Raw genomic sequence first — 26,400 nt, forward strand, 5'->3', positions numbered from 1 at the left:
ACACAGACGGTGAGGGGGATTCTGACTGTGGTTCAGTTGCAGATAGTCTCTCTCAGAACGCAGAGATATATTCTTTGGAAGAGATTAATGTATTTTTAGACGAGTCTTTTGGCAAGTCAGTGGAAGTGAGAGATTTTTTCCCTGACATTGACAAGTTTCTTCATACAGTGAGAACTCTTCAGAAAGTTGTAGGGTTAGACCTGCTGGATGAAAAGAAACGTTATCGTCTCAGGAGGCATGTAACTGCTATGAGAAAAGATACGACAGGAAGCAAAAGAGGGAAGAAACTGAAAAGGTCTAAATAATTTCAACATGATCATGCAACACTGGGTGTCTCCTCTCTGCTGTGTGTACCTGTCTGTTCTTTCTCTCTGTCTCCTTCCTCTAATGCAGGCTTTAAGGGTTGCTTCCTTGAACATGAACGGGGGTAGAAGTGCACAGAAAAGAGCTTGAGTGTTAGAAGTCTTTAATCAGAAAAAATTAGATTTGATATTTCTGCAGGAAACGCACAGTGATAGCCTGAATGAGACGGACTGGGGGATGTGGTGGGGGGGTCAGTATGTACTCAGTCATGGCTCAAACCTTAGTGCTGGAGTAGCTGTTTTATTCTCCCCCTCTCTAAATGTAAAGATTTTATCCAGCACTGAGATAGTGGCAGGTAGAGCCTTGATGGTGAAAGTGGAACTGTTAGAGTTCAGTTTCACCTTTATTAATGTGTATGCACCCAATCAGGGCCCTGCACGTGTATCTGTGTTTAAGTTATTAAAAGACAAGCTAGACACTAGTGTACAGGGAGAGTGTGTTATACTGGGGGGGGACTGGAACGTTTGCACTAATGTCCCTTTAGACAGAATAGGACGGGAGCCTCATCCTCAGTCGTCCCTTTTACTGTCACAGGTGATAAGAGAGGCTGACTTAGTGGATGTGTGGAGGATGAAGCATCCCTCTGTTAAACAATACACCTGGATGAGAATGCTAGATGGGGGCGTCAGTGCAGCCAGGCTAGACAGATTTTACATGTCTTCTTCTTTTATTACTCGTGCAGTGAACTGTCACATCCAACCTGTTGGTTTTACAGATCATCAGCTAGTTTCTTTGGATTTGGTTTTATCCAACACAGAGAAACCTAGATCGTTCTGGCAGTTTAATGTTAACATTTTACAAGATTTGATTTTCTGTGAGAATTTGAAATTGTTTTGGATCAACTGGAAATCAAAGAAAGAGTCTTTTCCCTCCCTGAGTCAGTGGTGGGAGGTAGGAAAGGCTCAGATTAGAGTGTTCTGTCAACAGTATACAGCCTACTCCACTGCAAACACTAGGAGAGCTATAGAGCAGTTAGAGAGAGAGAGATCAGAGAGTTAGAGAGTGTGTCTGCTCGAAATATAGAACAGTCCCTCCTAAAACAACATCAGCTTAACTGTTTTCTTCAGGAGAAAGCCAAGGGAGCTCTGATCAGAGCCCGTTTTACTTCCATGAGAGACATTGATGCACCAACCACCTTTTTCTTCAACCTGGAGAGGTCTGTGGGCCAATGGAAGCAGATGGTATGTCTGCGTCTTCCCGATGGACAGGTAACCTCTGAGCCTGCTGAGATGAGGAGACATGCAGTGTCCTTCTACACGGACCTGTTCAAAGCCGAAGGTTGTGACGTGGAAGCCACTGATGAACTTTTTCAGGGTCTTCCACAGCTGAGTCCAGCCGAAAGTGACACCTTGGGCTCTGACATTACGCTGGAGGAACTGACCTCTGCGGTGACACAGATGGCCTCCGGCAAGGCTCCGGGCATAGACGGTTTACCTGCAGACTTTTTTAAACATTTTTGGAGCATTCTAGGACATGATTTGTTGGATGTATTGATGGAGTCCTTTGGGAAAGGGACTCTTCCAGCTTCCTGTAGGCGTGCAGTGATTTCACTGTTGCCTAAGAAAGGAGATCTAACCCTGCTGAAGAATTGGAGACCTGTGGCTCTCTTATGTACGGACTATAAGATACTGTCAAAGGTTTTAGCTAACAGACTGAAGTGTTTTATCGAACTTCTTGTTGGTACTGATCAAACATATTGCATCCCTGGCAGATCAATTGTGGACAATTTGTTTTTGATGAGAGACACTTTTGATGTTTGCAAACTGTACAATATAAATGTTGGTATTATTTCTATTGACCAAGAGAAGGCCTTTGATCGTGTGGATCACACTTTTCTGGCTGCCACATTGCAGGCTTTTGGTGTTGGGGAGCATTTTTTGTCCTGGGTGAAGTGTTTGTACAGTGATGCATGTTGTGTTGTGAAAGTGGGGGGAGGGCTGAGCAGACCTGTACCAGTTAAAAGGGGGATCAGGCAGGGCTGCCCTATCTCAGGCCTATTATATAGTATTGCCATCGAGCCACTTTTGTGCAGGCTTAGAAACCGGCTGAGGGGCCTGAGTCTGCCAGTGTCAGCTCAGGCCCCCCCGGTGGTTGTATCAGCTTATGCTGCTGATGTCAGTGTTTTTATCCAGGGTCAGCGAGATATCCAGGAGCTACAGGACAGTTTAGTTTTGTATAGGAAGGCTGCCTCAGCCAAAGTTAACTGGGAGAAGAGTGAGGCAGTTTTGGTAGGTCAGTGGAGTTTAGAAAATAGGCCCAGTCTTCCTGGTAACCTCAGCTGGGGAAACGAGGGTTTAAAGGTCCTGGGAGTTTGGTTGGGGTCTGAGGACATGGTGGCACAGAACTGGGAGGGATTGCTGGGAAAGTTGCAAGCAAAATTAGCCAAATGGAAATGGCTGCTACCCCAGCTGTCCTACAGGGGAAGAGTTCTTGTAGCCAACAATCTGGTTGCCTCATCTTTGTGGCACAGACTCCAGATGTTAACCCCACCGCCGGGCCTCATGAAACAACTGCAGCGGCTCCTCGTGGATTTCTTCTGGTCGGGTCATCACTGGGTGCCAGCATCGGTCCTGTACCTCCCTGTGGCGGAGGGGGGGCAGGGCCTTGTGGACATTACTGCGAGGACTGCTGCTTTTAGACTGCAGGCAGCTCAGCGGCTGCTGTATGGTGTCTCTCCCTGCTGGCTGGCTATGGCCCGGCTGTTGCTCTGGAGGGCAGGGGGCTTTGGTTTTGATAAACACCTGTTTCTGCTGAAGGCCCCTGCGTACAAGATAACTGGACTTGCACCTTTTTACTGCTCAGTCATCAATGCCTGGAAGATTCTGAGTTTTACCAGACCACCCGACCCCCGGCCTGGGATGTGGCTGTTCGAGGAGCCCCTGTTTGACACTGGTTTTCTTTCCAGAACCATTTTCTCTTCAGCCGCCCTAAAAAATGCGTTCATTGAAGCGGGAGTGGTAAAACTTGGCCATTTGACAGGGATCTCCACAGAAAAACTGGCTGAGGTGACGGGCATTCGATCAACTCGAGTTCTGGAGAACCTGGTAGAAGAGGTGTGGCAGTCGCTGTCGCCATCCCACCGGACTTTTGCTCTGGATGCAGATCTGGCCGACCAGTGGAGAAAGGGACATGATTATGTTTTTCCTGCCTTGAGGGTGGGTCCTGCGGTGGGGGAATGGAGAGAGGAGGATGGTCTCCTGCTATCACTGGGGACTCTAACACCTGGAATGTTCAGCTCCTGCAATGGGAAGAAGCTATATCTTAGCTGCGTAAAGGTGCTAAACCTCAGCTCGCTCGCAGGCGTCAGAGAGTCGAGGTGGACAGATGTGTTTGGTTTGGGCTCTTCCCCTCAGGGCAGCTGGCGGATCCTGTATAAGTCTCCCGTTGAAAAACGGATGGCTGACATCCAATGGAGAATTATACACGGTGCAATAGCCACTAACAAATACAGGGCTCATTTTGACCCAGGCACAAGGGGGGGCTGTCCGTTCTGTTTTATGGCAGAAACATTGGAGCATTTACTGGTGTCCTGTTCCCGGTTTGCTGGTCTTAAAAAAATGTTACAGGAGTGGGTGGAGGGGTTCGGGGAGGTTTTCTCCATACCACTTTTTGTCCATGGCCCCAAATACATCCTGAAAAAGAAGGAAATCCTACTATTGATCAATTTCTTGTTTGCTAATGCAAAATTAGCAATCTGGAAAAGTAGGAAGAACCAACTTGCTGGAGTAGGGTGGACGGATGCAGTGCTCTGTCTGAGGGGGCTGGTGGCAGCGCGTCTGAGGGTGGAGCATGCATACTATACGCTGATCAATCATCTACAGGGGTTTCTGGATGTGTGGGCTGTTGGGCAGGTTCTGTGCTCACTGGGGGAAAATGACTCTCTAATATTGAAGTTTTAAAAGGTAGGTGAATTTTTTTGTTTTTAAAGTGTGTAAAAGATGATGTTTTGAAATGGGTAAAACGTTTTCAAATGACATTTATTTGGTAGACGTGAAAATCTGTTTATTTGATTTGTGTAATGTTTTTTGTTTTTTGTTTCGGTGTATAGTTAAAACAAATGGAAATAAAATTTGTTTTAAAAATCAAATCTTCTTCTTCTTCTTCTTCTTCTTCTTTTTCTTTTTTTTGTGAATCGCTTCCACTTGGAGCATATATCGCCACCTACTGTTGAGTTATTAAAAGTTCATATTAAATCCTTGTCCTCAGACCAATGCTTTTGAGGAATTTGAAGATCAACTTGTTTGCTTCATTTCTTGATTTACTTTCGTATATTGACTTGAAATCCATGTCCTTGACGTTGAGTTGTTCCAGTGCAGTTTTCAGAATGAATCTTTGTCTGTTATAATCCGGGCAGCTAAAAAATACATGATGTATTGTCTCTGGTTGTTGGCAACCATCACAATTGTCATTTGGATGTTTTCCAATCAGATGCAGTGATGAGTTTAATCCAGAGTGTCCCAATTTTAACCTGCTGTTAATGCTCTGTTCTCTTCTACTACTCCCCCAAGTGCTTCCTGTTCCTACTTCCCTTTGTATCTGATATAAATGTCTTCCTTTGGTCTTACTGTCCCATAGTTTTTGCCATTGTTGCTTGATAACCACTTTTGTAAAAGATTTGACTTCTGCTCTACTGATGGGTACCATAATATCAATCTGGTTTGCTTTCAAACCACATTTTGCCAGTTGATCCACTACTTCATTCCCTCTAATGCCCACATGCGCTGGAACCCACACAAATTGAACAATTCCCAGATGAACTAACCTAAACATGATGTGTAAAATTTCATGTAAAATATCCTGACGACATTCTGAAGAGTAGTTGTTTATACTCTCCAGAGCTGCACTGGAGTCAGAGCAAATGACCACTCGCATTGGCTGTATTTCCTCTACCCACTGAAGTGCTATTGAGATAGCCATCATCTCTACTGTGTATACTGCAATGTGATCACTCGTACGCTTTCCCACTTTGACTTTTAATTCAGGAACATAAAATACACAACTAGTTTGACCATTTTCTGGATTTTTGGATCCATCAGTAAATATTTTTATAAAGTGCCCATATTGTTCATGTAGAACAGTGTTCACATAAGCCTGTACATTGATTTTGTTTTTCATTGAATGTAACCATTTCAATAATGATAAATCTACTATAGGTTGAGGTAGCAACCATGGTGGAACAGCTGATAACAACACCGTCGGACTAATATTCCATTCTTTAACTTTGAATTCCTTACATATTTCCAAAACACAAACACAAAGACTTTATTTTTTTATTTTGTTACTTTCCCAACTTGTTTGTACAGTTTGTTTAGTAGGGTGAGTATCTTTATGGCCCTGTAGATTTGCCCAGTAATTAACAATTAACTGTTTTCTCCTCAAAGAAATTGGTATTTCTCCGACCTCTACCTGAAGTGCCGACACTGGTGTAGATCTGACTGCCCCACAGCATATCCTTGGTGCTTGTGCCTGGACTCTATCTCATTTTTGAAGAGAAGAATATGCAGCTGAACCATACACTATTAGTCCGTATTCTATGGCTGATCTTATTAAGGCTGTGTATACATTCCTCAAAGCAGCTTTATCAGCCCCCCACTTAGTGCCTGCCAAGCACCTCATAACATTTAAAACCCTTTTATATTTATCTACGACTTTATCAATGTGAGTACTCCATGTGACTCTCTCGTCCAACCATATTCCCAGAAATGTAAATGTCTTCACTTTCTTTAGATCTTGTCCATAAAGTTTTAACCTAACCTCCTCACCTATCCTTTTCCTCGTAAAAAATAAAGTTTCAGTTTTTTCCACCGACAATCTAAACCCCCATGTCAGAGACCAGCTTTCAATTTCCGTAATGGCTTCCTGAATCTTAGCTACAATATATTTTACATTTCTGCCCCTTTTCCAAATAGCTCCATCATCTGCAAAAAGTGACTGACCAATATCAGATCCTACTTGTGTATATATATCATTGATCATGATAGAAAATATAATAGGACTGATGACACTCCCCTGCGGGGTTCCATTTTCAACTTCATGCCTTCGAGAATATGAATTGCCAACTCGGACTCTGATGGCACGGCCAAACAAAAAATCCATAATCCAATTATATACATTACCTTCCAGACCCATAATGTCCAGTTTTATTAATAATCCTTCCTTCCACATCATATCGTAAGCTTTTCCACATCAAAGAATACAGCTACAACACACTCCTTGTTCGCTTGGGCTTTCCTGACTTCAGACTCCAGGCACAGCAGTGGATCTAAAGTACTCCGCCCTCTTCTAAACCCACTCTGATAAGGAGTCATTAGTTCATTTTTCTCAATGTAGTATGTTAGCCTTTCTGTTATCATTCTTTCCATAACTTTACACAAGTGTGATGTCAGAGCTATAGGTCTATAACTGCCTGGACTGGTTGGATCTTTCCCAGGTTTCCTAATAGGAATAATGACTGACTCTTTCCATATTATTGGCAGCTTCCCTTTCTCCCAGATCTTATTGTACATCTCCAGCAGCTTTCCTAAGGCAAAATCACTTAATTTGGTCAACATTATATAACATACATTATCTTTCCCAGGAGCAGTCATTTTACACTTACTTAATGCTCTTCTCAACTCTTGAATAGAGAAAGGTATATTTACAACACTCTGCGACGAATGTCTTTCTTCATATACATTAGGATGCTCATCTAACACTTCCTGCCTCCTGATCTTACCTTCTTCTGTCAAATTTTCCGAAGAATGAACTTTGACAACATTTTTAGCTAGAATTTCTGCCTTCTCCAAAGCACCAGTGGCAATTTCCCCTCCATTCTCTAACACTGGCAGGTTACTCTGCTGTCTTATTCCCCTCATCTTCTTAACCATTTCCCATACTTTATCTAATGGCGTAGTTCTCCCAATACTTGAACAGAATCCTCTCCAACACTCCCTTTTTGCTCTTTTAACAATGTTCCTTACCTGAGCCTGTGCCTTTTTATATTCTAATAAATTGTGTAATGAATGTGTCTTTCTTAGCTTTCCAAACAGCCTGATTTTGTTTCGGATTGCATCATTACAGTCTTTGTTCCACCACGGTACCATCTTAACACATTTACTAAGTTTACCAGTTTTATTCCCAATAGTTTGATTAGCGCTTTTAATTATATTTGAAGTAAATTGCTCATTTATTTCATCAATACTTCTTGCCATATCAATCTGATCAAATTCATTATCACACAATTTAGCAAACATCTCCCAATTTGCTTTAGAAAAAGTCCATCTCATGATACCGTCTAGCTCAACCACATGACTTATATTAAACTTGATTATAATCGGAAGATGATCACTCCCAATACTTCCCAACTGCTACCAGAAGCTAATTCACTTGTTACAAGAGTTAGGTCGATCGCAGACTCTGTTCCATCTCTAAAATTGAGTCTTGTACCTTGCCCATTATTTAAACAAACTAATTCCTTTGCCTCCATTAAGTCCTCCACCACCTGTCCGTTGTAATCTGTTGATCTCCCTCCCCACATTGTATTATGTGCTTTAAAATCAACACACCATATTATTTAATTTCCTTGGCAAAGACTGTCTAATTCCTCTATTTTGAGTTTATTACATGGATTATAAAAATTCAGGACACTAATTTTCCTTTTATTAATCCAAACTTCTACACCCAATATTTCTAAATCATGACTGTTCTTAAATGTTAGCCTACTATAAGACATTACTTCTCTGATAAAGATTGCACATCCCCCTCCCTGGCCGCCATCATTTCTATCTTGTCTTATAGCAGTATATCCCCCAATTACGAAGTCCAAATGAGTCTTCAGCCATGTTTCTTGAATACAAATAACGTCTGGTTTTTCTTTGAACTGATATATATAGGTCTTGAATTATTGTCCATTTGCAATAAGGCTTCTAGCATTCCATTGCAGAATGAGAAAAAACATTAATCTATTCACTAATCTGTGAATCATCATTATTGGGGGCTAGCATATCATGTATAATTTCAATGGTTATATCCTTTATCCCCAAAGATTCACCTGCTGCTTCCACTATTGTTTTCAGTCATGACCTCTTTTTTGTTTGTTGCAAAGCAACATTCACCACTTTTCCAATAAAGGCCACAAATGTGTACTTATTAACAATCAATGCATCCTCTCCTATCACACACTGATGTGAACACTTTGTGGAGCTTTCCTTTGCCTGTGGGAGTTTGGGAAAATCTTTTGAAGAGAACATACTTGCTGCTACTTGGGATTTCCTAGCTATGTTTAGTGAAACCTTTTCTGTTGCTTCAGCATATGAGACTTTATTTTGCACTTTGTATCTCTACACCTCCTTGGCCTTTTTCTGCACTTCGCAGCCCTGATACGCAGCACTATGTTCCCCACCACAGTTACAACATTTCACCTTAGCACCTGCAGTACAACTACCATATTCATGTTCCCCCGCACATGTTGGACACCTGGGTTGCGTTCCAATAGTCCATTTAGCTTAGGAACCTTCCTAACCAAGTGAAATGACCCAGAAGTACGTCAGTGGCAGCCATGTTAAGTGCCGTTCTAATTCTCCAAATGAAAGGAAAGGAGGTTTCAAACTTCCTTTATAACCTCCTTTAGCTTAGGAACCACTGGACCTCCCTCACCGAAAGGAGAGGAGAAAATGCTGCCCCACAATGCCTTGCAGCCGCAGCATTTGCCGTCACACAAGAGTCGGCTGTTCACGGAAACAAACGATTATGACAGAGAAGTTATATCATGAAAGTTACGGTGCTTATTAAGCATTTTTAAACGTATGTGGTAAGTTGCCAAAGTGCTTTGTTTTGAACGTTCATCAGTATTATAATCAAAAAGAGAAATATGAACATTAGTTTTTACTGAAATTGTCAAATAAAGACAACATTAAACTGAGCTGTGTGGGGTTTATTCGACTTTTAAAAGATGTTTGAATGGTGATATACACAGTGATAGATGTTAAGGACTAACGTTTATAATAAATACATTTGTATTTATTTTAAGATATTTTCATACAATCATACGTATTGGGATCATTTGTATTAATGTGGACCGGAGGGAGAGGGTGACGAGCATAAATGTCACTTTCCTTTTTTTATTTCAATTACAACTTTGGTCATGAAGAATATGTTTCTCTGTTGTCCACGTTCATAAAGCATAAAACAACAGCATCAGAGCACAGTGAAGAGTCTCTGAGTTTACAGTAGTCCCTCGTTCTTATTAAACATCCATGTCCGTTGTATAGAAAACTGTAGTTTCCATAGTTTCACCACAGCAGCAGACGCGCACAATGACGTCCGCTGGCGCATCATAAACACGTCGGATAGTGAAAGTGCAGTCGGATTCTCTAAAGTACCGCAGTCTCTTCTCCTAAGTCCTTTTGAATTCTCCTATCCACTATCCCTTAACCCTGTGACGTTTCACTCAGAGGTCAAGGAATAGGAGATAGGTTTAGAATTTAGGAGCTGACTTTTGGATTATCGGAACGCAACCCTGGGCTTAGTTGCTTTGCACTTGTCTGCCACATGCCCAAACCTTTGGATTTTTAAAGCACCGCAGAGGTTTAGGGATGAATTCTCTTACTGGAAAGCTCATGCAACCGATCATTATCTTCTGTTGTATTGTTTCTTCAAACTGAAGAAGAACAGACAAACTATCCACTATCTTACCCTGATACCTAGTAGGAAGACGCTTTACTACAGTCACTTTCCCCCCTTTAATTTCCTTCTTGAGTTCTTCTTTGCCGATTTCTATGGGAACTCCACTGAAAACTCCAAGTATTTTCCGATTTGCTCCAGGAACATGGCATTTAATTCGAACTTCATTCAGGGTCTTCATTTTCAGTAACTTTTCCTGTTGTTTTGCATTCATCAATTTAACCAACATCCGTCCTTTGCTCAGAAATCTTGCTTGCTTTATCGATCCAATTTCATTGTGAATCACTTTAGTCAGGGCCACTGGATGTAGTTTAGCTGCGGATTGCTCACCAAACTCCACAATCACTTTCCACTCTACATCCTCAATCCTTTTCTTTACTTTCTTCAATTCATTCTGCGAATCAGAATCACTAAGACTGTCACTTGACATGTCTATCTTCTTTCTTGAAGTCTTTTTCCTTACTTCATTCCATCCTCCTTCTCCTTCAGATGCACTTTCCATACCCTCCTCTCCAGGACTCAAAGACGCCATTTCACCAGCTGCTCTCAATCTCGCACTCACGTCAACGTTCACTCCAATCTCCGTCTACTATCGGGAGACTCCGCAGAGGCCGGTCTCCTTCTCTATGGTTGGTACCAAAGAGCCGTTCAAAAGAATCGGCTCGTTCGCGACCGAGACATCACTAATCAGGATCACCTGAATGTGTGCTGTTAACAGCCGTCCTCAACGTGTTGCCTTCACGTGCTGCGGAATTAATCAAGTGTCGATAGACGATAACATACCACAATTAGGAGTTAGTTATCACATTTACTTAAAATATTTGTGATGTCACAACATCCTATTGAATGTGTCCCTTCTCTTCAACAGAAACTACATTGAATAAAGGCTAGCTGAAACCGTTGTTGTAGTGGGGGCTGGGGGCGTGTGATTGTTGGTTTTGGTTCTGCATTTAGGCTAGTTATTATGATTATTAATGATCATCTCTTAGAAATTCAACCCACATTGTTGTAAGTGAAGGCGCACGTGAGTCCTTCTTTCAAAAGCTACACAGGGTAGTCTTTTTCACATTTTGAGTTGGGCTACTTTTTCGGCTTTCTAATTGGATGAAAGAAAACCATTATCCTCCACCCTCTTCACGGGCTTTGAACGCACCACCCCTGGGGGTGTGGATCCTGTTATTCCCCTCTGACTAGCAACAGTAGGCAAAAAAACATGGGACGGCGGTCCGAGCAGTGAGGAGGCGGAGGACAGCGACACACAGGCAGCTCGACCCGCTCCACACCACACAACCACCGCCACAGGGTGCAGGCTTTCCGAGACGAGAGAGGCGAAGTCGGACTGACTCGGGATCAGCCCATGCAGGAGGATGGAGGTAGAGAAGAGGCCGAATGGGTTCGACTTCCCGGAGAGAAACACCGCCAAGTCCGTTAACGGTAGGCAACACGATTCGGAGCATCATGCTGAAAGTTCACTCACTCACTCACACACACTCACACACTCACACACACACACACACTCACACACACACACACACACACACACACACACACACACACACACACACACACACACACACACACACACACACACACACACACACACACACACACACACACACACAGCTTGGCTGCACTAGTTTTAATGATCAGCTCCATCACTGCCTCACCTGGCTTAAAGACACTTATCTGAAGTGATGCGCGGCGCGCAGTGACACAGAAAATAGACCGAGAGTGAGCTCGTGCTGTCGTGATCATGGTCGTGATGTCTCTGCACAAATGATGAAGTTTAGAAGGACTCACGTCATCTAAACACCAGGAGGGCATGGCCTTCATGAGTGAGCGCGTTTTGTCCTTAATTGTTACGTGCTTTGGTTGTTCTGTGTTTTGGACATTAAGGACATGTGTTTTGTGTGTGCGCGCGCTTGTGTGTGTTGGCTGGGAACAGAGGTCGGAATGTGTTTATTTGGAGGTGGTCAGTCAGGCTCCCGGGAGATCGTAAAAGGTGAACTTTTGAACTTTGAGAACGCCCTGAAGCCTTTAGCTGTTTGGTCCCCAAAATCCCTGCGCCACAGCGGAGGGAGAGGTTAGGCAGGAGGATGAGTTCCCCTGTCCGGACTCCATGGCTGCTGAACAGATGGAGTTCGCACTGAGTCAGTCTTTCGTTCAGTTTGCTGACAGTTGATCACGTCTTCATACTTTGCCCAGATCCAGGTCTAAACTGTGCCCCACAATGCCTTGTAGCAGTCTCACCCAGGCGCCAGTCCCATATTGTGCCCCGTGTTGGGGACTAAAGATGTATTGACATTTCCAAGATTACAATTCCTGCTCCTCTGAGCACCACATGTTTAGGCATAGCTACGGTTTTTATAAAAAAAACAATTTTGTTGAATAAATCACAGAAAAAGTCCATTAATCTCATATTCCAGATTCACCAGTTTAACCATCTGCATCCATTCTGTTTTTAGGTATTTTACTTTTGGTTGATCAAACTAAAACATGTTAAGCAATTACTGATATATATTAAACAAAAATGTATCAATTAATAAAAAAAAAGATGAATCAATGATTTAAATGAATGATGTTAGTTTCAGCCCTAACTATGCTGAATACATAATTCTAAAGATTTAGTAAGCTTTTTTTTTGCATTTTATTAGCAGTAAATAACACACACAAATACATCCTGTAACCTAATAAAAGAACCAAAGAAAGCTGGATATGTTTTTAAAAACTTTATTTATTTTGTGTATTGTTTATATTTGATTTTTAATTGTTACCTCTTTTCCAATGTTTAAGTATTTTTATTTTAAAGTTGAGCAAACTGGTCCTGTAACAAAATAATTTCCCAATTTGGGATTAATAAAGTCTATTAGTCCTTAATAAGGATTCTAAAATGTTTTAGTTTTTAGAATTTCAGCAATTGTAATTATGTCTAAACGAATGATCAAAAAACACTACTCAAATGATTTCCTTACAATACAATTTAGAGAATTTCTCCTTTTTAAAAAAACCACATATTTTCTAAATGTTCTAATATCCAGCATAATAAACCTTTTTTTTAAAGGCTGGAAATGAGTGGTCTGTTTATACGTTGAGCAACAGTAAAACAATCAACAATTCTGATCATTTAAATGTAATTAAGTTATTTTACAAGCAAAAAGGCCAAACATTGTACTTTGAAAACATTTGCTCTGTCATTAGTTATGCACACAGTGTTGGGTTGAGGGGATGAAAGGATGTCCTTATGGCATATTATACTATTTTCATGAGATTTTATAGACAAAAACGGTATCAAGATAATTGTTACGACAAGAGCTTTTTGAAAATTCCGAACACAGACACCGTCTTCGCACAGGCGAAACATGTAAGACATAGTGAGCTGATCAATCACTGAAGATGTGAAAGTCCAGCTGCTTAACCCATCAATGAGTGGTGAAAGCTTTCTGTCACATTGTTGCGTAGAAAAGAAAGCCGCCTGCGCCTGCTCCTCCACATTTAAAGAACAAACTCAATTTGCATTTATCTTTGAATTGACTAGGAATTTGGCTTAACCCGCCTCCCACTCCCTGCTCGGTGAAGTGTGCTTGTTTTAATGTAATTGAAGTAGGTGGAAGAAGAAGGGGCAGAAAGGGAGGGGGGGTCGTTGGTTGGTTGGAGGAGTGTCGGGGGTGTGCAGGCTGGCACGGTGGGGCAGAGGCTGAAAGAAAATGCTTTGTCAGCGCCTGCTCCGGCCGAGGGTCTGTCCTCCCTCGGGGCAGGGTGAGGGGGACGGGTGGGAGTGGGTGGGACAGTGACAGGATGTGAACCCCCCGCTGTGATGCCTGAATGATGAGCCAGGAGGAATACAGTAAAGGAGGAGGGGCTGGTGGAGGTGGAGGTGGAGGGGGGGGGGGGGTTGGGGCTGACGCGAGACAGATGTGATCCATCATGTTGTGTATTTGTTCTTCTTAACTTGACTCCCTCCCCAATCAGTAGACCTGTGTAAACACCAGCACAGTAAAGAGCACCACACACACACACACACACACACACACACACACACACACACACACACACACACACACACACACACACACACACACACACACACACACACACACGCATGGAGACATGTGTTGTTTTCCTTAAATGTGAACAAAGTATAGGATCATTGGCTAAGATGTTGAACACAACAAAAAGGGCAACTAAGATTCCATTATTCTAAATAGATCTGATCATTATTTCAGTTTGTTTGAGCTCAGGTGATGTGTTGAATGAGTCAGTCCAAAGAGACACTGTTTGTAGTGCTGCTTGTGAAACACAGTGGAAATGGTTCCACTGATAGCTAATGTTCTTCTCTTCTCCGTTCATCACCAAGTGCTGTCCAACACGTGGCTGCTCTTCCTCTTGTGTTGAGGAAGAGCAAATGTTTGTATGAATGAATGATGTATATGTTGATGTCCGTCTGAGCTCTAATCCCTCCTGTGTGTTTCTGCTCAAGGCCTAAATTACACCCAACATGTTCTAGAATATTCCTACAAATGATTTCAATAGTTCATTTTAAATGATGCTTTTATATTTTGCAGATTAATCTTTGTTCAGTCCAGAGTCCAGTCATAAAGCCTAACATTCACCTGATCCTTTTGTTCTTTCAAATCCTTTTGAAAGTCCTTTCTAAATCAGACATTTGGACTAATCAAGTCAAAGATAGTCTCACTGAGGAAAAGGCTTCACCCCGGCTGATTAGCATTTCAAACAAAGTGATTTCTCTCCCAGCACGCTCCTCAGCAGATGGTCTCACCGTAAAGGCTCCATGCTGATGGGTGAGCGGCTGCAGGGACAACAACTCACTGAGCATCAGTGCGCGACGTGTTGGAATCCTTTCACCTTATAGTTTACTGCGTGCTGGAACAGTTCCTGTTCAGACCACATCATTAATCACATCTCCTTACAGAGATATTGGCCTGATTGATTTATAGACAGATTTTATTTGGTTTAAAGCAACAACAAAACCTGAAAATAGAAATGTTCTCAAGTGCTTGAACATGGCTTAAAACATATTGTGCTTCATTTGACATTAAACACATTTTACATTTTAAAATGATTTACATTTTTTTATAAAATGAAAATGTATTGTTGATTCAGTTGATTTTATTGTCTTTCCGTTCAGATAGCTTCAAGAAGAAAAGCTTTTTTTCTATAACCTTTCAAAAACACTTGTATACATTTTAAAGACTTGGGGGGGGGGGGGCGCAGTGTTGATGAGGAAGGGTCTCCTCTGTGTGACTTTAAAGGGTTAGTGTCCTTCATCCTGCTGCTGCGGTTTCCAGGCAACAGGCGTGTTGACAATGAAGAGGGTCACATGGTGATGGTGCAGCTTCTGATCACTTCAGATCATTCAATCAGCACTACATTCACAACTATGTGAGAAATGACTCAATCACACTTTATGATCAATCATTCAGTGTTTTTAAAATGTGGGCTACCTTGTTGACTGTGAGGTTATGAATTAGATTTGAGGTGTCGGGATTTGAACAAATCCAGACCATTCTCATTATCCTTCAGCCGTTTTGTATCTGTTGTTGGGGCAGGTGCTTTCCTCCTTTCTGCATCATTCTGACACTTATTTGCTTGACAAAAAATATAATTTATGAAAATAGTAACAAAGTACATCTACTCATCAAGTACTGTACTTAAGAACAATTTTGAGTTAGTTGTACTTTACTTGAGTATTTCAACTTTGTGCTACTTTGTGCTTCTACTCCATTACAGTTCAGAGGTAAATGGTGTACTTTTACTCCACTACATGTATTGAATACCTTTAGTTACTTTACAGATCTGGATTAATTAAGTGAAATCTAATCAAGTGTTAAATCAGACTTTAGTTCCTCCTGGAGTAAATCCACAAGCTACCCTGCAGTATACAAAATCATTCAAACTAGCTGCACCTTTACCAGCTTTGAGAACACTTTAATGATCAATCTTTATAAAACATATCATATATATTATTCTGAAATGGACCATTCTGCACAATGACTACTTTTGCTGTTGCTACTTTAACTATATCTGAAGTGTGTTGCCTGGAAACCGCAGCATATTTGACCCTGGTACTTCTACTTTAACGTAAGTACACAATCTGATTACTTCTCCCATCTCTAGATAAAACTCAGAAAAGCTATTTTCCAATGTCTTATTTATTAATTGCCTTGTTTCAGCTATACCATACATATATTTACTATATATATTTTATTTATTTGGAACTCACAAAAGAATGTCATTAGGTGTAGATAACGATAAACCAAACTGAATGGATACACTTAAGGTTAACTCAGCCTTCAAATGACTGATAAACTAAGCTCACGGCTCTCCTCTCCCTGAGCTCAGCGTCCCGAGGCGGGGCTTGTGCTCGTGTTGTTGTGTGGATTGTGATGGACACGTGGGGGAGGTAGCAGTGAGCGCTATGGGAACGGTGACCTGGGTCAGTGGGATGTTGTTATTGAAGCATTAATGGCCCATTCTCTGCTGACCTCCCTGTAACCCAGGGAAGTATTTACAGCCTCCACTTGATCCATGAGCTACAGACTGAGATGTTTGCTTGATGTGGCTCAACCTGAGGCTATAACAGCTGGTATTGAGCTGCAGGGGAGAACACACTGCCATAAAGCATATTTTGAAGGTGAATACATTACAGTTAGTATGGGGGACAGTTGGTACAGTGACAGTAGCGATCTGTGAGCCTAGCCTAGCTTTTGTCAGGCCTCTGTGATATTCAACACGTAACGTAGCCAGAGGGCTGTAAACGTCTTCAATTTGAGTTTGAATTTGGCCGGAGGGAGAGTTTACAGGCAGCTTTAAAACACTGAACTTGGTATGTAGAGTAGGGATGGCTTCCTGTGAAACTGCAGCGCTCGAGGATGCAGAGGTGGGGGGTTCTAAAATAGCAGCTGAGAGGATTCAGAAAACCACTATTTCCATTTCAGAGAGGGAAAGAACAGGCCCTTCTGTCAGCGGTCATAACAGCTAGGTGTCACTTACCTGGAGATTTCAGCTCACAAGTGTTCTCTCTGGTGTTTGGATGCCAGATCGGAAACCGTTGAAGATGATTGGATTTTGAAGCACAGACGGAGTCCATTAGCAGGCACCACAGTCATTCCACAGTCAACAGAAAAGACACACAGTGCTGAGCACATTGGCTTTTCAACAGGAACCTGCTAAACATGTACTGTTCTCATTAGCTGAACACGCACACACGCACGCAAACATGCTGTGATTGCTCACTGGAGTTGGTTTTATTTCTGCTGTTGATCTCTGTCGTGAAAGGGTTAAAGGGCTGCCTCTAACGGTTCTTTATCTGTTAATGCTTAACTGCAAAGTGTTGGAACATATTTAAAAATATCGCATTTTTCACATTGTTCTGTCTTACATCAATGCAAAACACAAATATATTCAGTTTACTATAATATAAACAACATGGAAGCAGCTAATGCTCGTGTGTAAAACCTGCAATAATACTAATAGTTTTGATTGAGGGCCCATGTCCCCCTGGGCAGAGGCCCCTTGAAATGAGCTGAAGGATGCCCTGCTTTGTTTTTGTTTTGTGCAGTGATTATTATCGGATGGCTCTCTCCTCCTGAGTTTGCGCAGTGCAGTGCGCTGGCTGGCTCTGTGAGGTAGTAAAACTCTGACCCCCGGTATGATGAAAGGGAAGTTGTTCCTTTGAGCGTGGCGGTGACAGAGCCCCCTCCCCTCTGACCACAGTGTGACCCTCGGCCCGGCCGCCCGTCCGCTGGGATCATCCCAGATAAAGACGTACATTAATGGGCCTAGCCTAGCCTAGCCTAACATAACATGACCTGATAAGTGCCTGATAGAAAGCCCACCGTTTGATCTGTAAGGCTGCGGCCATCGCTCTCATTACATAAGGACGGGTTAACTGAAGCTGTATGTTAGTGAGGGTCAGTTAAACTCAATGATTTATCCTGTTTTCAGAAAAATACTTAAGGTAAAACAATGCACATCATTATGCACTGTCATTTTTTACAGTGTATTTCCAAATGTTTTTTGGAAACATTTCACTATTTGTCAGAGTTTTTGAAGTAATAGACTGCTAGGTAATGCTCATGAATACACCAAACAAGTAACATTTATTTTTTTAATCGGTTACTTCTTTTTGGGATTTTGTCCCTATTTTAATTTCAAGTGCAGTTTGGCATTATTGTGATATGACGGAATTGTTCAAGCTTTTGAAAATTGCTCTTATTTGCTCATTAAATTGTTTCCATGGATCGGTTTCAATGTCTTGTCTGTGTTCAGGGCGGAGCAAGAGGCAGGGTTGACATTCAAACTTAAAACACTCAATCTTTATACACAAATATTAAACCATTAGATTTCTTATTCCAAAAAAGCAAATGAGCTGATTTACTTAAATGTTGAGATGTACTCCCTTTCTTAAGACATACATTTCTGTAAGTAAAAAAAAAAACATATCTATAACTAGTTTAGGTAGTTTGAGAGGTAATTAAAAATAGCTACATGTGATATTCTAACCTGAAGTGTGTGTTTTGTCCGCTCACCGCAGCATGTGATCATGCAGAGCTGCGTGTCGACTCGTCAGCAGCAGCTGATCTCTCTCTCCCGTCAGATTAGACTTCACTCGCGGATATGTCCATATCGATCAGATCCATCTAGTTCTAGCTAATGATATGACTACCTGCTTATTAAAAGACGCCGAAACAATAAGTGTCGCTATGCAACTGGGTGAGGCCACAAAGTATAGCGCAGCATTATGCATTTGTTTACATGCCCACCGGAACCCCGAGGCATTACCAACAGATCAACGCACAATCAACCCATACAGCACATCTCTTTCTCCACATTAAGTGTTAGACATTACAATTGACTATTCTTGTCTGTCACATAAGTGGCACAACTGAAGCGGTATTGCGCTAAAGGGAAATTATTTTGACCGGACATTTTGACCGGAGAGATTTAGATTTACCGGCTAACGGGAACTCTGACGTCGCCATTTTGTGTGCTTCGCGGATGCGCTCGGCTCCTCTCGACTGCTGCACGGGGCTGCTCGTTCAGCTTCCGGATGAGGAGGCATTCGTTCGACCACTTACAGTAGATAATTACAAACATTTTTAACAGAGCCCATAATAGTGTAAATAATGTTTGTTTTGGCAGTTACAACTGAATGTAATGTTTTCTACTTTTTTAAATCTGGGAAGGCCTTTGCCTTCATCAGATGGAAAGTGTCTTAACCAACAACTTAAGTATTTCTTTTAGCTATGCAGGGCATGCAAGCGAGCAAATACAAGCAAGAACAAACAAACAAGTGAAATGAAGAATACAATTGAAATTGTATAATATTGTGGTGGTTCATCTTATAATTCAGTCTAGAGAATGCACCAGACAGCATCTAAGACCTGCAAAGATCTAAATGTTCTAGGGGGAGGCCCCCCAAACCCTTCGTGCGTCATTTCGTCCGCGCGCATTTTTCAGGGCAATCTCTATTGGGCTCAGGGCCATATGTAAATTAGCTTAGACGACCCACAGGGCCATCTACCAAAATCCTTAATGTCATGTACTGGTAAAAGTTGTGGTTAATTATTTTCTGGAATATAACGTGCAAAGATAAAATCAAGGGTGTCTACGAGCCCTGGAACGGCTTAAAAATATGGGACTGTTTTTAAAATGCATATGTAAACGGTGTCTGTCTTTGAAACTGTTTTACAAGTCTTGTTGTCTCTTGGGTTTTTGATCCTGGTGACGAAAATGTATATTGCGAACTGCGTTTCCTAATACATGTGTCCCCCACCCCCAGGTGATCTGACTGTAAAGCCTCAGCTGCTAAATGTCCCCCCGAGCCTCCGTCCTGTGAACTTGAGTGTCGCTGCACAGCGGCACCGAAGGGGGGGCACTTTGTCAACCTGAAGCAGCGCGGGGGGGGGGGGGGGGGCATAGAGTAGACACTGTGCTGCGCCGTGTTGCACACAGAGGTCAAGGGTCAGTTGTAGAGGTCATAGGGACGACCGCGGCGGCCTGTGAAGCCAACACTGGAGTCCCTTCACAATGTATCACATGTAATATCCAGCATGAGCGCTGAGCTAAACACACACTGCTAATCAGACCCCTGGTGGAGAGGGGCTCAGAGAGGGGGGTTCAGGGTTACCTGTTCACACCCACTGAAGGCAACATGGTGCCTGTAAAGGAACAACAAGTGCCCCCCCCAAAGCCAGGTGGTGGCATCACAGCATCTCCCCTTTACACTTGAGAGGTTTCTCAATACTCAAATTTCCCCTCCTCGACTCCTCGGTCCTCCGGTAGTGACCCGGAAATGAATTTCAGCGCGCCATTTTGAAGGACATCTCATTTCTCTAAATGCACTTCGAGGACCGAGCATCGAGCATCGAGGAGGCTGTCAGGAGGAGCTCTAACCGAGGAGACACTGATGCGTCCTCCACGGCTCCTCCACGGATGCATTTCCGGGAACGTTGGAGTACAAAAGAGGCGTGACACACCGCTGGAATCACTTAAAAACCATGGCGGGAGCAAAGCACACATGTAAGTGTTGATAATGAAGAAGTGAAATGCGCGATTAAACTGCTTTCCTTATTGACATTTCACCTGATATTCGTTATGTTTGTATCCACATTTTAACTACACCAATCCTGGTATAAGCATGCCATGACGTTTAAAAGTGCAAACGTTTATTCATTATTAAGAGTATTAAATCAACACAAACTTTGTTTAGCATTCAGCACTATCATTTGGTTTGGGCTATGTTGTTAAATACACTTGAATAGCTGTAAATCTTCCAAACATATTTAAGTTACACCTTTTACTTTTCACAGGGACAGAGGAACACACTCTGACCGTCATTAAAGTGAGGTCAGAGAATGACCAGCTTTTTACAGGCCGAAGGCACACTGCAAAGAAAGCCTGGGAGTGAGTGACATTTTCCTGGTTGGAAACATATGATCCTTAGCATTTACATATTGGTGGTTACAATTTGTAATTTAATATTGTCTGCTGAACCTGTGAGTTTAAATATCAATTGCTTTGTTAGATGACACCTGTTGCTGCAGCAGACCTTATTAATTGCTGACCAGCTTGAAACCTCTCTTGTATCACTCAGGGAAATTCTAAAGGCCCTTGGGCTGTGCGGTTTGGTAACCCCCACACAGATCGGGAAAAAGTGGGACAACTTAAAAAGAAAATACAAGGTAATAATTATGTTGTCTTTTTTTCGTTTACTCTTGTGTGTCTGAAACCATGGTTGTGTCTGCTCAGCATGCTGATTAGGGTTGTAACAACTAATCGACTTAATCGATTAAAATCGATTACCAAATTAGTTGGCAACTAATTCAGTCGTCGATTCGTTGGTGACGTCATCACATGTGTTCTACACCCCGTTAAGCTCCAACGTTATCGCTCTTTTTTATCGGTACAGGAGACATTTAAAACATATGTCATATGTATTATTGCTACATAAACATTATATCGCAGTCTTAGTGTCGCCAACTCAGTTTATAATATGCAATATGACTACAAAATGCGTCTATAATGTATTTTCGATCTTCCCAATTCAGACGAGAGATCTCTCCCCCGCCTGCTTGCGAGGGGGCGGGGCAGTTTACACATACACGCAGGAGATGGCGGAGAACGCGCTCCGAGGTGTGGTTAAACTTTAGCCGTCTCGATGTGGACAATGCTAGTTACCAAAAGTGCAATAACAGTTTATCATATAAAGGCGGTAAAACGAGCAATTTGTCTAAACATTTAGCAAAAGTGCACCACATTCAGACGGAGGAATGCACCGGGTTCGACTGTCTTTCTAGTAGCTCTGTAGCCCCGTCCACGAGTAACGTTTCCACGTCAGGTGTTATGTATGCTAGCAGCAACACACAGAGTTAACTCAGTTATAAAAACATAGGTTAATGATTAGAGGTAACCGAGTTATTTTGTTAAAGTTTCAGCTATTCTGTTTACAGTTCTGTCATCACATTATTTAATATGATTTGTTAAAACATTGTTGTTTCTTTTGATGTGAAATATTATGCATTTAATTAAAATAAAAAGCAATGTTAGTTTTGTTCACAATTTGTTTAGTTAGTTTACCTTATTTCTTGTCAAAAGAACCGTTAATAATATCGTTAAAAGGACCGGATCGATAAGCAGTATTGATATAAGTAGTAGTACAGTTAAAACCTTAACGATCCGAATAATCGATTAATCGTTTCATTAATCGATAGATTAATCGATTATCAAATTAGTCGTTTGTTGCAGCCCTAATGCTGATGTATAACTTTACTTCTTGTTTGTGTTTTTGTAGTTGGAGTTGAGATGCCCCCCAACTGGGACAGGGACCGACAGGGGAGAGGCCACAGCAGCCACATGCATGGCCGTATTTTACGGCCATGCATGAGGCCATCGGTGGGAGGCCATCCATCGACCCTCCCACCCTGATGGACTCGGCCACTGCTGCTGTGGCTTCTGGCAGTGGCTCAACATCCACTGAGGCTGTCCAGAGCCAGGCCACAGTGGAGGATGAGGAGGCCACCAAGTCTGGCTCAGACAAGCAGGAGGATGTTGAGCCAGGCCCTACTTCAAGAATTTCTCCTGCAGTAAGGCAGATGTTGTGTAGGACACAGCAGGCAGTGACCACAGCAGGGACAAAGTTAGGGTTCACCTCCAGGGCCTTCGTCAGGAGGCACCTCCATCGCACCTTCAGTTTCCCGAAAGTGCGCTCGATTATGCTGCGCGCTTTGGCATGGCAGCCGTTGAATCTGCTCTGTACTCTCCCCTGCAGTGGCTCCCGATACGGGATTACGATCACTATAGGGTGTACAATGCAGGGGTAGCCACCATCCCCCACAATGAAGTACCCTGGAGGAGGGTAAAGAGCCTCTCTATACAGGGCGCTGTGTTTTAGGACACGGGTGTCGTGGACTGAGCCCGGAAATCCAACGAATGTTTGGAGGAATTTCCCCTTCCCATCGCATACAGCCTGCAGCTGTATGGATGGGAAGAGCTTCCTATTCACATAATCCTGGCCACAGGGTCCGGATGGGGCCCTTATTAGTATGTGGCACCCGTCTATTGCACCCACACACGTACGGAATGCCGGACTGTTGGCCAACTGCTGGAAGCCCTGCCCGACCTCCTCCAGCTCTGGACCAGCAGGCAGCTTGATAAGCGAATGCCGGAGAGCAGCAATGTCCTGCACTCCCTGATGGACCAGTCTGTGGACCGTGGAGAGGGGTACCTGAAAGGCCCGGGACACCACACTGTAGGACAAACCGTGTGCCAGCCAGTACAAGGTCGTCAAGATAGTCATGTGGTGTCCCCAGGCCTGTCTCCTCTCAGGCCCCAGACACCGCATCAAGGCCTCCAAAGAGTTACGGCTGATCCTGTAATCCTTGAGCAGGCACCCATCACCCTCAAAGTACAGCTTCAGCAGGGGGACACTGCTGTTCAAATGTCTGTAGATGGGAGAGTGTGGGTGCTGAACCTACAGGAAGAATAAAATGTAAAATGTAAAACGTCATACCTTTGTCCAGCAAACTAAACTCCTTCATCCCGCAATTTAAACTGCACATAAATATTCTCTCATAAGAAATTAAGCCATGGCTAAATCTGGTAGGCTACATTTGATGTTCTCAAGTGCTCGTGTTAACTAATGTGGATGGTCCCTTCTTGAATACATACAACTACATAATAAAAAACACGACTTTCTCTCTGACAAACATGCTTTTTCTCTAACTCCAAGGCTTAGGCCTGTGTCATGATTTTCTTGTTTTTCTAAGTAGTTGGTCATTTTTGGATTCAAATCAAACAAGCCAGCTATTTTTCAACCATTTAATTTTTTTTTAAACAAACACTCATAAATACCACAAGATGAAGCAGGATGGCATTGCGCATTCTCGCTTTCCAGCGCTGGGAACGGCGTCTTTCCTCACGGGATTTGGTTTTCTGCAGCTGGTTCCACTGCCATAAGGCACACAGTATTGCAGTCTTCATAGCCTATATCTCAATATCTCCGTCGTGGTTGAGATATAAATCAGAGGTGTACCTGGACCTTATATAGCCTGTCAGGTCCCTCATGATTCGGTAATTGATTAGAAATTCGGTACAGGTGTTTTGTCAAAGAAATGTGACTTGATGACCTATCATGCCATTAAGCCTACTAGTTTAAAAAGGTAAGCATACTGTGTATAGTGTATATACAGTCATTGGGTTTTTTAGGCTTTTGTGCATGTGTGAATATGTCAAACGTATATAAGCCTAATGTATATGTCTCCCTTTATTTGTAGGGTAGGCTACTTGTCATACTAATGTTTTAGTGCGGCACAATACAGAAGAGATGCTAGGCCTATGTGTTGAAAATATTCCTATATTCTTGTCATACTATGCATTGTTGCAAATTGAATTACATGTACATATGTGGGGGAACAATGTTCAGCTGATCTAACAGAGATTATAAAATACAGTGCTATGACAAAACACTCCACAGTAGGGATGCACCGAATATTCGGCCGCCGAAAATTATCGGCCGAAAATGGTTAAAAAGGGCCTTTCGGCTTTCGGCCGAAAGGGTTGTAGCACCGAAAAAATATCACAGAATGTCAGAGAACAGGGTTACGTTAGTAAGCTAACGTGTTGTTGTGATGACGTAATCAAAACGCGGCGACAAGCACGGCGCGCGACCATGCTCGCGGCTGGCTCACAGCAAACATGTCTGCCGCTTGGAGATATTTAAAAATATCAGAGAAAGAGGCGCGGATTGCGATTTGTAAAACGTGTTCAGCTGACATTTCTCGAGGGGGTGTAACTGCAAAGACTTTCACCACTTCGGGATTACTCCACCACTTGAAATCAAAACACCCGGACAAATATGCGGAGTAAGATCAAATCACAAGCACTGACAGCGAGAGACTGTTCAGCGCTGCCTCTCATGTGCTTGATGAGAAGAGGAACAGACTTATGGCTGATAAAGCAGAGAAGCTACTGTTCATTAAAAAGAACCTCCCACTTTTCCTTAATAAGTAGACAAGGCTGGCTTATCATAAGCTTATCTAGTTCTACATGCCTACTCTATACCCACTTTCCTGAACAATTTTCATTGTGAGTTATAATTCACCATCTCAGGTTATCATTAGGGGGAAATGACAGCAGCACAGTGTTCAATATATTGTACTTTCGGTATCTAAATGATACAATGTTGTTTACATTGCTCATGAGGACAGACCACCTTATTTGCAGATTCTTGAAATGGTCATTTAATTTGTAATTGATTGTGGATTTTGTATCCAGTTTTCACTTTATGTATCTTTATACAATGTTTACTACTTTGCTTATGAGGACAGACAGCCTTATTTACAGATTCTTGAAATTCAATTGTAATTTAATTTGTAAATAGTTACATTCATGTGGATTTATCAAGTTTGCACATTTGTATGCATGCACTTATAGGTGCATTTGTTGTTGTTGAAGGCCTGGCTGTTACAGTCTTTATTTACACTATTTTGTTGTAGGCCTACTGGCCTAGATGTTTATGCAGTTTTAAAGCACCTTGGCTTTGTTCTGAATGCACTTTGTTGTAGTTATCCTACAGAGAAAAGAAAATGCACTTGACTTGGAATTAATGTACTGTATGCATTCAAAAGTGCTGAATAAATGTTTTATGGACCCATAATAGTAATTATTATTTAAGTTAAGTTTTGCCATAATCATTTATTTTTCCATAATCAGGTAGCTGAACAACATTGGTAAAAAATGTATACATTATATATATATATATATATATATATATATATATATATATATATATATATATATATATATATATATATATATATATATCATCATTTTCGGCATTCGGTTTTCGGCCAACTGTTTCCTATTTTCGGTATCGGTTTCGGCCAAGAATTTCCCATTCGGTGCACCCCTACTCGACAGCTGATGGAGCTGTTGCTACGTCATAATTAACGGACGTCGCGAGAGAGAGTTCTCATTTCTCTAACCGCCTGCTGCTTCCCCTCCTCTCTCCTCGGTTACCCTCCTCACGGCCCGTCTACACTACAGGCATAAAAAAATCTTGAAGCTGGGCGTGTCTGAAGCTTGGCGATTTTTTGCGACCAACAACCAATCACATGAATCTCCCGCCCCCGACATACAAAGCAATAGCAATGTTGAAACGAAGTAAACTGGATATAAACTCTCCAAACAGACGAAAAACCTACCAGTTTCACCAGCTGTCTCTGCCACCTCTCTCCATGCCTGGTTCCTCCGGTTTGTATCCCGGTAAACAGTTCTGGTCGTAAAGAACCGGGTAATTTGCTACCGTAATATCTTGTTTGGAATATGAGGAAATGAACAGCGGTCTGGCTCTCCCAG

General features: G+C 42.3%; 2 protein-coding genes across 2 annotated transcripts in view; both read left to right on the forward strand.

Annotated features, from left to right (window-relative positions):
* Positions 1 to 26,400, forward strand: part of LOC307043614 (uncharacterized protein) — a 307,614-nt gene that overhangs the window by 84,063 nt on the left and 197,151 nt on the right. The window lies entirely within an intron of this gene.
* Positions 10,776 to 26,400, forward strand: part of nr6a1a (nuclear receptor subfamily 6, group A, member 1a) — a 113,661-nt gene continuing 98,036 nt past the window's right edge. Inside the window, exon 1 of the mRNA XM_079690590.1 lies at positions 10,776 to 11,457. Within this exon, the coding sequence (XP_079546716.1) occupies positions 11,391 to 11,457 (67 nt within the window). The 5' untranslated portion in view covers positions 10,776 to 11,390. The remainder of the gene's footprint in view (positions 11,458 to 26,400) is intronic.

The sequence above is a fragment of the Notothenia rossii genome (genome assembly GCF_949606895.1).
Source record: "Notothenia rossii genome assembly, chromosome: 6".
Lineage (NCBI taxonomy): Eukaryota > Metazoa > Chordata > Actinopteri > Perciformes > Nototheniidae > Notothenia > Notothenia rossii.